Source organism: Hemibagrus wyckioides, linkage group LG12 (genome assembly GCF_019097595.1).
Source record: "Hemibagrus wyckioides isolate EC202008001 linkage group LG12, SWU_Hwy_1.0, whole genome shotgun sequence".
NCBI lineage: Eukaryota > Metazoa > Chordata > Actinopteri > Siluriformes > Bagridae > Hemibagrus > Hemibagrus wyckioides.
The window spans coordinates 1,932,290-1,944,807 of NC_080721.1; the positions used below are offsets into that span (position 1 = coordinate 1,932,290).

Genomic DNA, 12,518 nt, shown 5'->3' on the forward strand with positions numbered 1-12,518 from the left:
CCTCAAAATAACTCAACACACAGCCATTAATGTCTAAACTGTTGGCAACAAAAGTGACTACACCCCAAAGTGGAAATGTCCAAATTGGGCCCAAACGGTCAATATTTTGTGTGGCCACCATTATTTTCCAGGACTGCCTTAACCCTCTTGGGCATGAAATTAACAACAGTTGCACATCACCAGGACCGGTATCTGCTCCTTTGTGCGAGGAGGAACAGGATCAGCACTGCCAGAGCCCTACAAAATGACCTCCAGCAGGCCACTGGTGTGAATGTCTCTGACCAAACAATCAGAAACAGACTTCATGAGGGTGGCCTGAGGGCTGAACGTCCTCTAGTGGGCCCTGTGCTCACCGCTTGGCACCATGGAGCTCAACTGGCATTTGCCATTGAACACTAGAATTGGCAAGTCCGCCACAGGCGCCTTGTCCTTTTTTACAGATGAGAGCAGGTTCACCCTGAGCACATGTGACATGTGAAAGGGTCTGGAGAAGCCGGGGAGAAAGTTATGCTGCCTATAACATCGTCCAGCATGTCCAGGTTTGGTGGTGGGTCATTGATGGTCTGGGGGGGCATATCCATGGAGGGACACACAGACATCTACAGTTTAGACAATGGCACCCTGACTGCCATTAGGAATCAGGATGAAATCCTTGGACCCATTGTCAGACCCTATGCTGGTGCAGTGGGTCCTGGGTTCCTCCTGGTACACAACAATGCCTGGCCTCATGTGGCAAGAGTATGCAGGCAGTTCCTGGAGGATGAAGGAATTTATACCATTGAATGGCCTCCACGCTTGCCTGACCTAAATCCAATAGAACACCTCTGAGACATTATGTTTCGGTCTATTGGGCACCACCAGGTTGCACCTCAGACTGTCCAGCTCAGTGATGCCCTAGTCCAGATCTGGGAGGAAATACCCCAGGACACCATCCGTTGTCTCATTAGGAGCGTGCCCAGATGTTGTCAGACATGCATATGAGCACGTGGGGGCCATACAAACTAATGAGTACCATTTTGAGTTGAAATGAAATTTCAGCAAAATGGACTGTCCTGCTGCGTCATTTCTTCACTTTGATTTTTAGGGTGTCTTTGATTTCAGCCCTCTGTAGGTTGATAATTTTCATTTCCATCAAACCATGTGGCATCCTTTCATTCCTAACACATTACCCAGTCCAGATCAGTATAGATATCCAGCATGATATTCTTCCCCATTGAGATCTGATGTGTTTTCAAAGTGTTCCTTTAATTTTTTGAGCAGTATATACTGTATATACATGTGTGTGTGTGTGTGTGTGTGTGTGTGTGTGTGTGTATGTTGACACAGCTTAGCCTGTATGATATAATATGTTAGGAGTATTCTGGACGGCTCCTGAAAGCAGACATGAGCTCCGTAGCGTGCACTTATTCTACAAACAAAATATCGGTGCCCGGGTTTGCTGCTATGGCAACTGCGCGCTTGTACCTGACAACGATTGTGAGATGTTATTAACTGCAGTCACCAGTCTCCGTAAATACCGTGAGACACAAAAAACTGAAAACCATCAAGCTCCTTACAGGATGTACTCATAGGAAGGTAAACTCAGAGGGAGGCAGATACAGATTTTCAAGATTTTTATTAACATCCTCTCTCTCTCTCTCTCTCTCTCTCTCTCTCTCTCTCTCTTTCTCTCTCTCTCTCTCTCTCACACACACACACACATGCACACACAGCAGTAGAAGTCATTCAAGTGCAGGCTATGAGCAAGAGACATGTTGGTCATTTCTGTAACATTTTACAAAACATATTTTACTAGAGCATTTGCAGGAAATCCATTCAAATTATGTTTCATAAAAGTACAACAGTATCGTATACAGAAACCCAGAGCTATTTAAATGGTTTTCAATCATACAGTATGTGTTCTGACAAAATAGATTTGTTAACCAAATTACTATATTTGTGTGAATGAAGAGAGAGAGAGAGAGAGAGAGAGAGAGAGAAAGAGAGAGAGAGTGTGTGAGGGAGAGTGAGTAAGAGAGAGAGAGAGTGTGAGGGAGAGAGAGAGAGAGAGAGAGTGAGGAAGAGCGAGTGAGAGAGAGAGAGAGAGAGAGAGAGAGAGAGATGCATGTTCTGCATTCTAAGAGAATAGGTCTACACCAGAGCGTTCTCTTTGTCTGTTTAATCCTTCTTTAAGCTACGTTGCCATGGACACCTCTGCATTCTCATGCAGCTCCTGGCTTGCTGCATGTACATATGCAGACCCATTTTAACACCCCACCTACCTGTAGTATTCAAATGCAAACTGGTACGAAATAAAGATATTAATAAACATATTTTTAATGAAAATAAAAACCAAAAAAAAAAAAAAACCCGAAATACCACATTGATCCAGATTACACAACATCGACATTCACCACTCAGACATACACGCATTAACACTACGAGATGAAAAGTTACGTAAGTATGAAAAAAAACCCCCAAAAAACCTGCAACTAAGCTTTTCCCTGAAGTTATACATGAACATGAGAGAGAAAGCAGACTAAAAGAGCACCTTGGATTATAATTTATTCACAGGACTAAATAATGTGTATTTTGTGTTTGTTTCTTTCTTAACTTTTTAGTACGAAACATTTGATAATACCTTTAAAAACCTTCTCGCTGCGCTATGCTGCTAAGAGATGCTTTAAGATCTAATAAAATGTCTTCCCTTCTCACTTACCGAATGGATGTTATATTGTTCCTATCACATTTCCTTCGTTATAACAAATCAACCGCACAGATATTTAACAGCAGGTCAGAAATATTGTATAGTTTATTGCTTAACCTTTAGATTGTTTTAAGCAATCCTTTAACTATTAATCCTAATAAATTATTTAATAAAATGTAAGAATGATTAATGAGTGTTTTTTTTTCTTCCAGATATTTTGTCATCACTAATGACGTACTCATTGAAAGACACTTAGAAATATGGATGTTCAGTCTAGACCGAAATTGGCTTCTTTCTAATCTGAAAAGTGCACACAAATGATAAGATAAGTGTAAGAAGTGCATTTTGAACACGTAACATTGAAATATTTTCAAAAACAGGTTACTCATTGATACTGTATTACATAACCAGGATGTTTGGAGGGTCTTTCTGCTTGTAACAATGATAAATGATTCTTATTTTATGCCATCAAGAGCTGTTAGGGTTAAAAAATGGTAGCAGTAGCCCGCTTGGACCTTCAGTGACATGGGTCAAATGGATATTTGGTAACTCCTCCATGAAGTTCCACAATAGACTCACTCCAAGTGATAACATCTCCAGTGAGGTGACTGGAACAGGACGCTTGGTTGTCAATCTCTTGAGAGTTAAGGACTCTTGACCATACCTGCAGGTCGGACATTTCTCCAACAAATGATTGTGTCGCATCAAACCGGCCACCGAGAGTATCCTGTTAATGTTCAGGAAGATAGTCAGGTAAAACGTTGCAAAATGCTTTAATAATATGCAGGAAGTTGAAACATGAGTAATAATCATTCGTTTATTTACCTGCTCCTGTCCCAGTATAAAGACTCCTCCTGGTTTTATGGGATGCCATGGAGACAGATTTTCCCCAGAGCCCCTTTTCACTCCATTCTGATAGGCCTCCCATACACCATCCCGTGTGGACCAGGTCACGCAAATATGGTGCCACTTACTGTCTTGCAGTGATAGAGGAAGAGTTACAGCCTGGAAAAGAGAGATAACAAATGGCTCCTTAATCCTAACAGAAGGAACACTAAAGCCAAAGGTTTGTGGACACCTGACAACACAACGTATATTATATTGCCAAAAGTATTGGGACATCCCTCCAAATCATTGAATTCAGGTGCTGTTTTTCCCTCCTAATCTCCGCTCTAATTCATCCTAAAGATGTTCTATTGGGTTAAGGTCAGGACTCTGTGCAGGCTTGTCAAGTTCCTCCACACCAAACTCATGTTGGAACAGGAAGGGGTCATCCCCAAACTGTTCCCACAAAGTTGGGAACATGAAATTGTCCAAAATATCTCTGTATGCTGAAACATTAAGAGTTCCTTTCACTGGAACTAAGGGGCCAAGTCCAACCCCTGAAAACAACACTTGAATTCAATGATTTGGAGGGGTGTCCCAAAACTTTTGGCAATATAGTGTATATGTGAACCTTCCCTTGAACCATTGGCACAAAGTTTAAAGCACTTGTCTAACGTATGCTGTAGCCTTTACTGGATCTAAAGTGCTCCAAGATGACATTTCCCATGTGCACAACACAAGGTCCCTAAAGATATGATTTGGAAGAATGGTGTGGAAGAACTTGAGTGGTCTGCACAGAGCCCTGATCTCAACCACACTGAATACTTCTGGGATAAATTTTAAATCCAGACCTTATCATCTGATATCACTGCCTGACTTCACAAATACTCTTGTAGCTGAATGCACAAATCTCCAGAGCTGTTTTGTTTATTAATGGTTATTAATGGTGAAATAAATCTGGAATGACATGTTCATGATGGTCCATAATAAGCATTTATTTTTTTGACTATATAGCGTAGAGCACAGAAAAATCCCTTCCTGAATCTGGGGCACTATATTCTCAAAGCATAAGAATCCCATCACAATCACCATTTAGCAAATCAGATAATCTTTTAGCAAATCACATTCCTCCTCTGATGGTTACTCAGCATCCTAGTGGCTCCTGGCTTTGTTTAGAATCCAGGCTTAAGCCTTGTCAATGAACAATGGCTAATCAAAAAGACATTTGAATGCACGATTGTCCCATATCAATGTTTTAAAGCTAAAATGTGGTTGTAACAATGGAAAATGGAAATTCTTACATACTGCTGTACTTACTTTGTCATTTACCAATAATTCTATTGGACTGTTGGCCCATTCAATCAAGACAAGCTCGTTAGCCTGGCCAGGAACAGAGTAAGAGAAAGGGGTGCCTATTCCTGGCCCTGAACCCCCCTTTAGCCAGAGGCAGACAGTTAGGGCAAAGATTTCATTGAGAAGAGTGCGTTTTATCCGGCCATACATGTAGTTAGTGTGCATGGGAAACCCAATCTGAAAACTATCAGGATTCTTAGGTCGCTTTTGATTCCCTGTGAGAAGACAAGAAACGGTTAGTGGTCTATTGCTTTGTTATTCAAAAATGATTGTTACATCATGTATGAAATTTCGTCATTGTAAGACACCTGTTTCTGGAGACCTGTGATACAGATGGCCCAGCACCGAATCCAGCTTACTGTAGGCACCACGTGCTCTAGATGCTGTGGACTTAAGAGGGCTACGACGCTGGTGTCCATGATCACTGTTGCTGTGGTGACCACTGTCATGGGGGTCAGAATGATGGTCATCATGGTGTTCATTCTGGTGGCTGTCATGGTGGTCATCGTGATGGTCATCATTGTGATTGTTATGATGGTCATCGTGGTGATCATCACTATCACTGTGGTGTGTGCCGAGTTGATCGTAGTGATGGCCATAATAGTGACTGTAATGATGACCGTAGCGGCGGTTGTTATCGTGGTCCACATTATCATGGTGATCTCCATGGTGGTCATCATGGTGATTATCACGGTGGCCTTGGCCAGGGTGGGATTCGTGGTTGCCATAGTCATGGTGACCGTCATAGTGACGGTGGAGCTGTTCTTCAAGTGCGTTGATTTTGCGCTGCAGAAGGTCTTTCAGTGAGCTAGAATATGTGCTAGATGAATTCCTTGCCTACATACAAAACAAAAAAAAACAAAAAGGTCATGAGAGTAAGTGAAAAGATTTTAATCTTAACCTTTTCAACATCAAAAAACATGCAATAATGCTATGGAAGACACACACAACACACACAACAGCTTTTTGATTTGGATTACATTTACTTTTCTGCCATTATGGTGTACACAATAATACACACTGGCAAAGCAAAAACACTTTCCAAATTTATTAAAAATGTAAAAGCTAATATAACCATTCCAAATAAAGCTCTTTTTCTTTTGTCGAGATTATCTCGAGATGCGGCTAGAATGTGATCAGAGTACACCTGTAGCAAATTGGACATGATTTAGAAAGGCACACATCTGCACATCAAACCATAAAATTCAACGAATCAAATTGTGTTCAGATATACGGACATGAGCAATGGGTCTACAACCAGAAGCAATGTGGGCTTGATCAGTGTGAAATGGAAGAAGCCAGGAACCAACTGGACTCTCTAGTTTGGGTGTCTTGCCAAACTCATTAAGCAGGCTAGAAGATCCATGTTCAAGAAGGTGACCAAGAACCCAATGACCACTCTAACAGAATTTCTCAAAAGTCCTCAATCAGGCCTTTCTGGGAGCTAGAGAGAAGCTAATCCTGAGTTAAAGATCTGTGAAAGAAAGAAGAAAAAGCTTCTCTGGTCTGATGCAACAAAACAAACTCTTTGGGTTCAAGTCATACATCTGGCAAATCCAGCCAAAGCACAGAATATCTGTTGAAAGACCTAAAGACCTAAAGATGGCAGTCCACAGGTTCTCCCCATCGATTCTGATTGAGTTTGGGAGCATCTATTAGGAAGAACGTGAAAAACTGAAAGAATCCAGATATGCAAAGCTTGTCCATGTTCTTTAATATTTGTAGAAGTAATAAATAATGGGTCTGAATAATGATCTAAATGAGTTTTTTGATGCTCAATAAATTGTTTATATTGTCAATATAGGTTATTGTGGATATATTTATGACAAAAAGATTTAAGATTTATTTTAGCTTATGACATAAATTGTGTGATAATTGAAGGGGTCTTAATACTTTATGAACACAGATAATTCTCTAGGATGGTTCACACTTTCATGTAAAAAAGGATAAATAAGAATAAACATGACAATGGTCTCAAGCATGAAGTTAGAGGTGTATGAAATACACATTGGTATCACATTTATGTTTAGAATAATCACACATATGTACAGTGTTTATGATGCCAATATGTAGAAAAGCCTGGTGACATTTAAACCAGCCCCTCCTTCACGGTCAACCTCCTTCCTTTTATTAGTCAGAGCAAATCCGGCTTACTCGATGCCATAGTACACCACGATTAATGGCTCATCAAGGTGGATAAGGGTAATTAGTTGTGATGCTAGCTAGCTAGTCACAGAACCTTGATACAGCTGTGCTATATGAGCACATCTTCCCAGAGACAGGCGCAAGAGTAATAAAGCATGAGGCATATTTTCTAAACGCATTTAAAACGTTAATGTTAAATATGCGTTTCTATTATGTTTCTTCAGCATATTTTCATCTCAACTTGTTTGTTTTTAGCCTTCTAAACAAAGCACTGTCTTGGGAATGGGACTTAATTAAATTAAGCGAGCTAAGTGAGGTTGTCTGTGAGGAGGGAGGAATGTATATCTAGTGATCAGAACCTGCCCCTGGACACTATTACATCATGTTAGAGAACAAGGACATTGTGAATTTTGCAGCTCTTTCAGGATATTCTCAGTTTACCATGACTGAGATGGAACTATCGAAAATTTCTGGCTCTTCTGGAAATATGTTCCTACAGTTTGTACAGTATTTAGCATTGTATGTACAGAGTAAATATATATTTTTATTTATTTTTTTCTAAACAATATCCCCAACCTGTAAATTTTCCAGCCTTTCTTTCAGAGCCTGTAAGGTCTTCCCTGCCTGCTCTGGGGAAAATGCATGTTTCCCCAGAAATGGTGGCTTCCCTCTGTGATGGTCATTGTGGTACCCATTGAGAGGATAGTGTGGATCAGAATGATGTTCACTGTCATAGTGATGTGAAGAGTGATGAGAGCCATGATGTCCATGATGGTCTTCATTGTGGTGCCCACTTGCCCCCCTCCCAAAGCCCTCACAGAGCGTCAGCTTTGCAGTCAGCTCTCGTATAGTTTCCCTCTGATCCAGAATGGTCTCCTTCTGACGCACTAGGCTCTCCCTCAAGTGCAGAATTGTAGCTTTTGCTTCATCAGATATGCCTCGCCGACTACTGCCACCAGTAGGACTGTTAGGCAAGCCACCAACAAAATGTCCCTTCCCATGTCCATTGCTGTGGCTATTGGCATGACCATTGTTATGTCCATTAATGCTAGGGCCATGAGTAACCCCATCTGGGGGAAAACAGCTTGGATCAGTGTCTGCAGGTAAGGGCATGCATACTAATTTGGGTTGAGCTCCCCAATCATATTCTACTCCTGGTACATTGCCAAGTCCGACTGAGGATAGTACAGAAAGAATTAGTAGTGAATTGATTGGACACATTCCTCGAAACATCCGACCCCTTTGCCAGTTGAGTGAGAATACCAATGGAAAAGACCAAATGATTATATTTGTGTCCTTATCCATCTTAAGTGCAGTCTTTATGCCTTTTCCAGTTTATATTGTGTTTTATCCGGCCGATGTGGACATTCTGATTAGTGTAGTATGAAAAGAGGTCGAAGGTAAACTACTACAACATGCCGTGTTTGTTAAGAAGAGTTTGCAGTCAGTCACTATTTTTATTTAAAGTACTGGGATAGATCATCAATTCATCAAAAATAGCATGACAGGTTTCCGGGATCCATGTGTGACAATCCAGTATTGTGATACGACAGAGGAGCGGTCGGCATGGTTTACTTCCTCCAACGTGAAACTGATCGATTCTGTGTGTGTGGCATCCAAATAATCTTTCACTTTCCAGATCATGTTAATCTCTCACCACCACTACACTCCTGCAGAAGACAGAAAACCCAGTATTAAGAAAGACTCAGGTCTCAGGGCTTTCACAAATCAACTTACATACCGAAGGATTCCAAACCGTTTTATGATCTAATAGACTATGACTAAACATCATGGTGGATTGAGTAAAACATTTAAATAGTGAGTGAGACACAAGCAGATCATAAACAACTCAATTTCAATTACTGACTCACTCACTCACTCAGTCTCTCTGAGCCAGCCATGCCCCTGAGGTGAATGACGCGTACAGATGAACCGTCCAAGGAAACTGTAATCAGATTACAGGTCTTTCTACATGATACAAATAATGAAGGATGATTTTCAGAATAATAGAAACAGTCAAAAAGACAGCAAGGGGCAAGAGAGGTTCAGATTCAAAGATAACAAGGCCATTTTTCAGAAATAAATGAATTATGAAGTAAGCATGAGGGCCGGGGATTTAAAATATATATGGGAAAAAAATAATTCAACCTTTAAAACCTAATCATTAGCATCAACATATTCACGTGTGTTAGTGCCTTGGAAATTTACAGTGCTCTGTTTATTCATCACATTATTACTATCACCTAATCAGTGCATTCGAAGGTTTTCTGTTCTGATTTGTTTTTTTAAACTTACAATGTCATTTTAATATTTTAAATCCTTTAGATTTTGTTTATTGTTAGGTGAGCTATAATAACCTGACCTTATTCCAACAGTTCAAGCTTTCTAATCACTGTGGCAAGAAGCATCACACACCTGTTATATTAACCTAACCTAACCTCTAGCCATGGACACAAGGATTCGCTTGGCCCTAATAGTTTATCCTATAATATTTAACATGAAAATTCCTATCAAACATACTGTTTGTGATCATATTTAAGATAGATAGATAGATAGATAGATAGATAGATAGATAGATAGATAGATAGATAGATAGATAGATAGATAGATAGATAGATACTTTATTCATCCCAATGTGAAATTATAGGAGAGTCATTTAAAATCTCTATAAGGTATTAACCCATGTTTTGGACTATTGTTGTTTACCACATGCTTCAGGTCAAGGCTGTTGAAGCCAGGTTTCATGTTACTGGTGAATCTGAGCACCGGTAATATTTTTTTGATGGGACGAATTAGGGATGTAACTAAAAATAAATAATTTGTTTGGATCTAATTGGGTAGAGATATGAATAAGAGACACACAATTTCTTTCTTTCTTTCTTTCTTTCTTTCTTTCTTTCTTTCTTTCTTTCTTTCTTTCTTTCTTTCTTTCTTTCTTTGAATAAAACAAAAAAAATCACACAAGCCTTTTTACATGCGTCTGAGCGGTCAGACGTGAAGCTTGAATAAAGAGCATGTCAATTAACGTGAATGTGCGGTGGTCAATAGAACTGACTAAATTTATTAGAAATGAGTGTCGTTTAAAAAAAATATACAGCCCTGTGCACATCTCCAATTATAAACCTGAGGAGAAAAATATTGCATTTCTAGCATTTCTACATCTTTTTTATTTATTTATTTATTTATTTATTTATTTATTTATTTATTTATTTATTTATTTTAATAATAAAGTACATTTAGACAGACACAGTTAGTACCACTGCGTTATACACCTAGTATAAAAGTTTTATAATCACCCAGCAAGGAACTAAAAAATGTATACAAGTTCCTCCTTTAAGCTCTTAAACACAGAAATCATATTAACATTTATATATTTATACTAATTTTACATATTATTTAGTAACTAGATGAAATATATTGAACATTTTTTAATAATGGTAGCAAGAAATGCAATTTTGGACCTATCCAGAATCCAGGTCCAGGGATTTTAATCCCTGTTAATTAATTTTATCCAATTTTCCCCCTTTTTGCTCCGTTGTGTTGTGAATGCTGTATTTAGGAACTTCAACATTCTCTGGTTTGGATTCAGACTGGATTTGATATAAAGACCTTACAAATTTCAATAATAGTACAATTTTTCAATCCATTGAAAAAATTCCAGCAAAAAATTATAACAGCAAAAAATCTTCCAGTGTTCCAATATGCTAACCTTAAAGGAACTTCCGGGGGATGTACCATGTCAAATTGTTCCGAACAAGGGGAGTATTTTCTACATGTCAAGGTTGACTGGATAATAGGATCTGCAGGGGATTAATAGTCATGGCAGATTGGCTTGGCATGGCACCAGTCAGCCCTCAGTATTTGTGTAATCACACGTGTTGACGGGTCTGGGTGATAGTCAGTCGCATCAACACAACAATTCAGCAGCACTCTGCATACATTTATCCTCGCTCTCATAAGATACTCAATCTTCAATATTTGCTTATAAGATCATTCATACAAATTTCAGTGGAAAACTTTGGAAACAGTGGATAGCATTCATTCTGTATTTGTATCAGTTTCAATTCCCATATTATTCATTTCATAAGTAAGTTTGACACAAATTTGATCTGTCTTATTCATCCTCACTCCTTACACAAGATATCTACTAAATATATCATTAAATTAGTATAGTACTAATGATTTCTGTCCTGTCCTACCCAAATCCTGCTAGTAATTGTCAGAGATTCTATGCTGAGTTAGTGAAAATCATGAAAATGAACAGTATGTGAATATACGTAAGAGAAAACATAAGATAAGCCAACAATCTAGGAAGCAATGTAAGGAGTTTCATTAACCGAGTAAATTCCTACTATATTTGATTCTACTTTACTTTAAATCTGGTCTCTCCTCATGTGAAAAAAAATCACTGTATACTGTATATATTTAGATCTTGTTCAAAAAAACTGTTTATGCAGCTCCACTTAAGCTAACATAACATTCCTAAGCACTTAGCAATCCTGATATAAAGTTCTGGCTCTAAACCTCAGTTAATTAGCGTCGGATAAGATATTTCAGAGTAATTTCAGGACTATCAGCAGAAATGTATACAACTTTCCCTACCTGTTCTCAATCCGTGGAGCTACAAGCTGACCAGTTCATCTCAGCTGCAGTGATCAGGATTGAAAAGGATTTGCTCGAGGGGAATAAGTTTAACTCTGTCCTCCTTTCCCCCTCTTTTCTGTAAACCACCCCCCCACACACACACACATCAACATCTCCTTCCTTATCTCTTCCATTTTCCATCTCATTTTGTTTTATAGACAAACTCATGTATGTGTGCTAAAATATCTGAGCTACATCTAAATGCAGTTTGTTAAACGTCTGACGATTTCATTGAGGTTCCATTTAAAGTCGTAGCACTAATTCTTTTTTAGAGACTGAAGCGGAGTTGTCCCGATGGCTGCTTTTCTCAGTATAGCTTAAAAAAAATACATGGTACGAATATGAACACTATAATATTCAATGCAAACCAGGATGAGTAAAATAAAGCACAAACCTAAACAGCTGAGGGTTCGAGACTTGTCTTGGTGTTGAATCTCACAACCTTTAAATTCCTGCCATTACCTTACTTGACCTTCATCTGGTCTTTCATTCAGAATTCATTTATCTGCTTTCACGTTAACCTAGCATGCATTATGTGATCAACCTTTAATGGTCATCCTTTTTCAATGTTGAAAGTGTACTACATACTACATAAATCCCCCCCACACACACACACATAGAAAAACACACACAAACACACACAATATTTATGCAGTGGACAGAAAAATCCTACACACCTCTCTTACAATATACAATAAGAAAAACTTAACCATAACCTCCAGCTGCCATGTTAAAACTAGAATAATATCAGTTGTTGTTTCAACGCTGAAATAACTTTAAAGATAAAAGGTTGTGAAAATACTTGTAACTGAATGTTTGAAATTTTTAAGATCTATATTTTAAATAAACATAATGTCTTTAACTT

The 12,518-nt window shown here is 38.8% G+C and overlaps 1 protein-coding gene across 1 annotated transcript; it reads right to left on the reverse strand.

Annotated features, from left to right (window-relative positions):
- Positions 1 to 1,667: 1,667 nt before the first annotated feature.
- On the reverse strand, positions 1,668 to 11,704 carry si:dkey-14o18.2 (neuronal pentraxin-1). The gene is made up of 7 exons (XM_058405089.1): positions 11,612 to 11,704; positions 8,889 to 8,954; positions 7,586 to 8,679; positions 5,173 to 5,701; positions 4,829 to 5,079; positions 3,512 to 3,691; positions 1,668 to 3,413 (listed from the first exon to the last, which is right to left on the reverse strand). Exons 3-7 carry the CDS (start codon positions 8,312 to 8,314, stop codon positions 3,204 to 3,206), a joined length of 1,899 nt encoding a protein of 632 aa, XP_058261072.1. The 5' UTR covers positions 8,315 to 8,679; positions 8,889 to 8,954; positions 11,612 to 11,704; the 3' UTR covers positions 1,668 to 3,203.
- Positions 11,705 to 12,518: the final 814 nt, after the last annotated feature.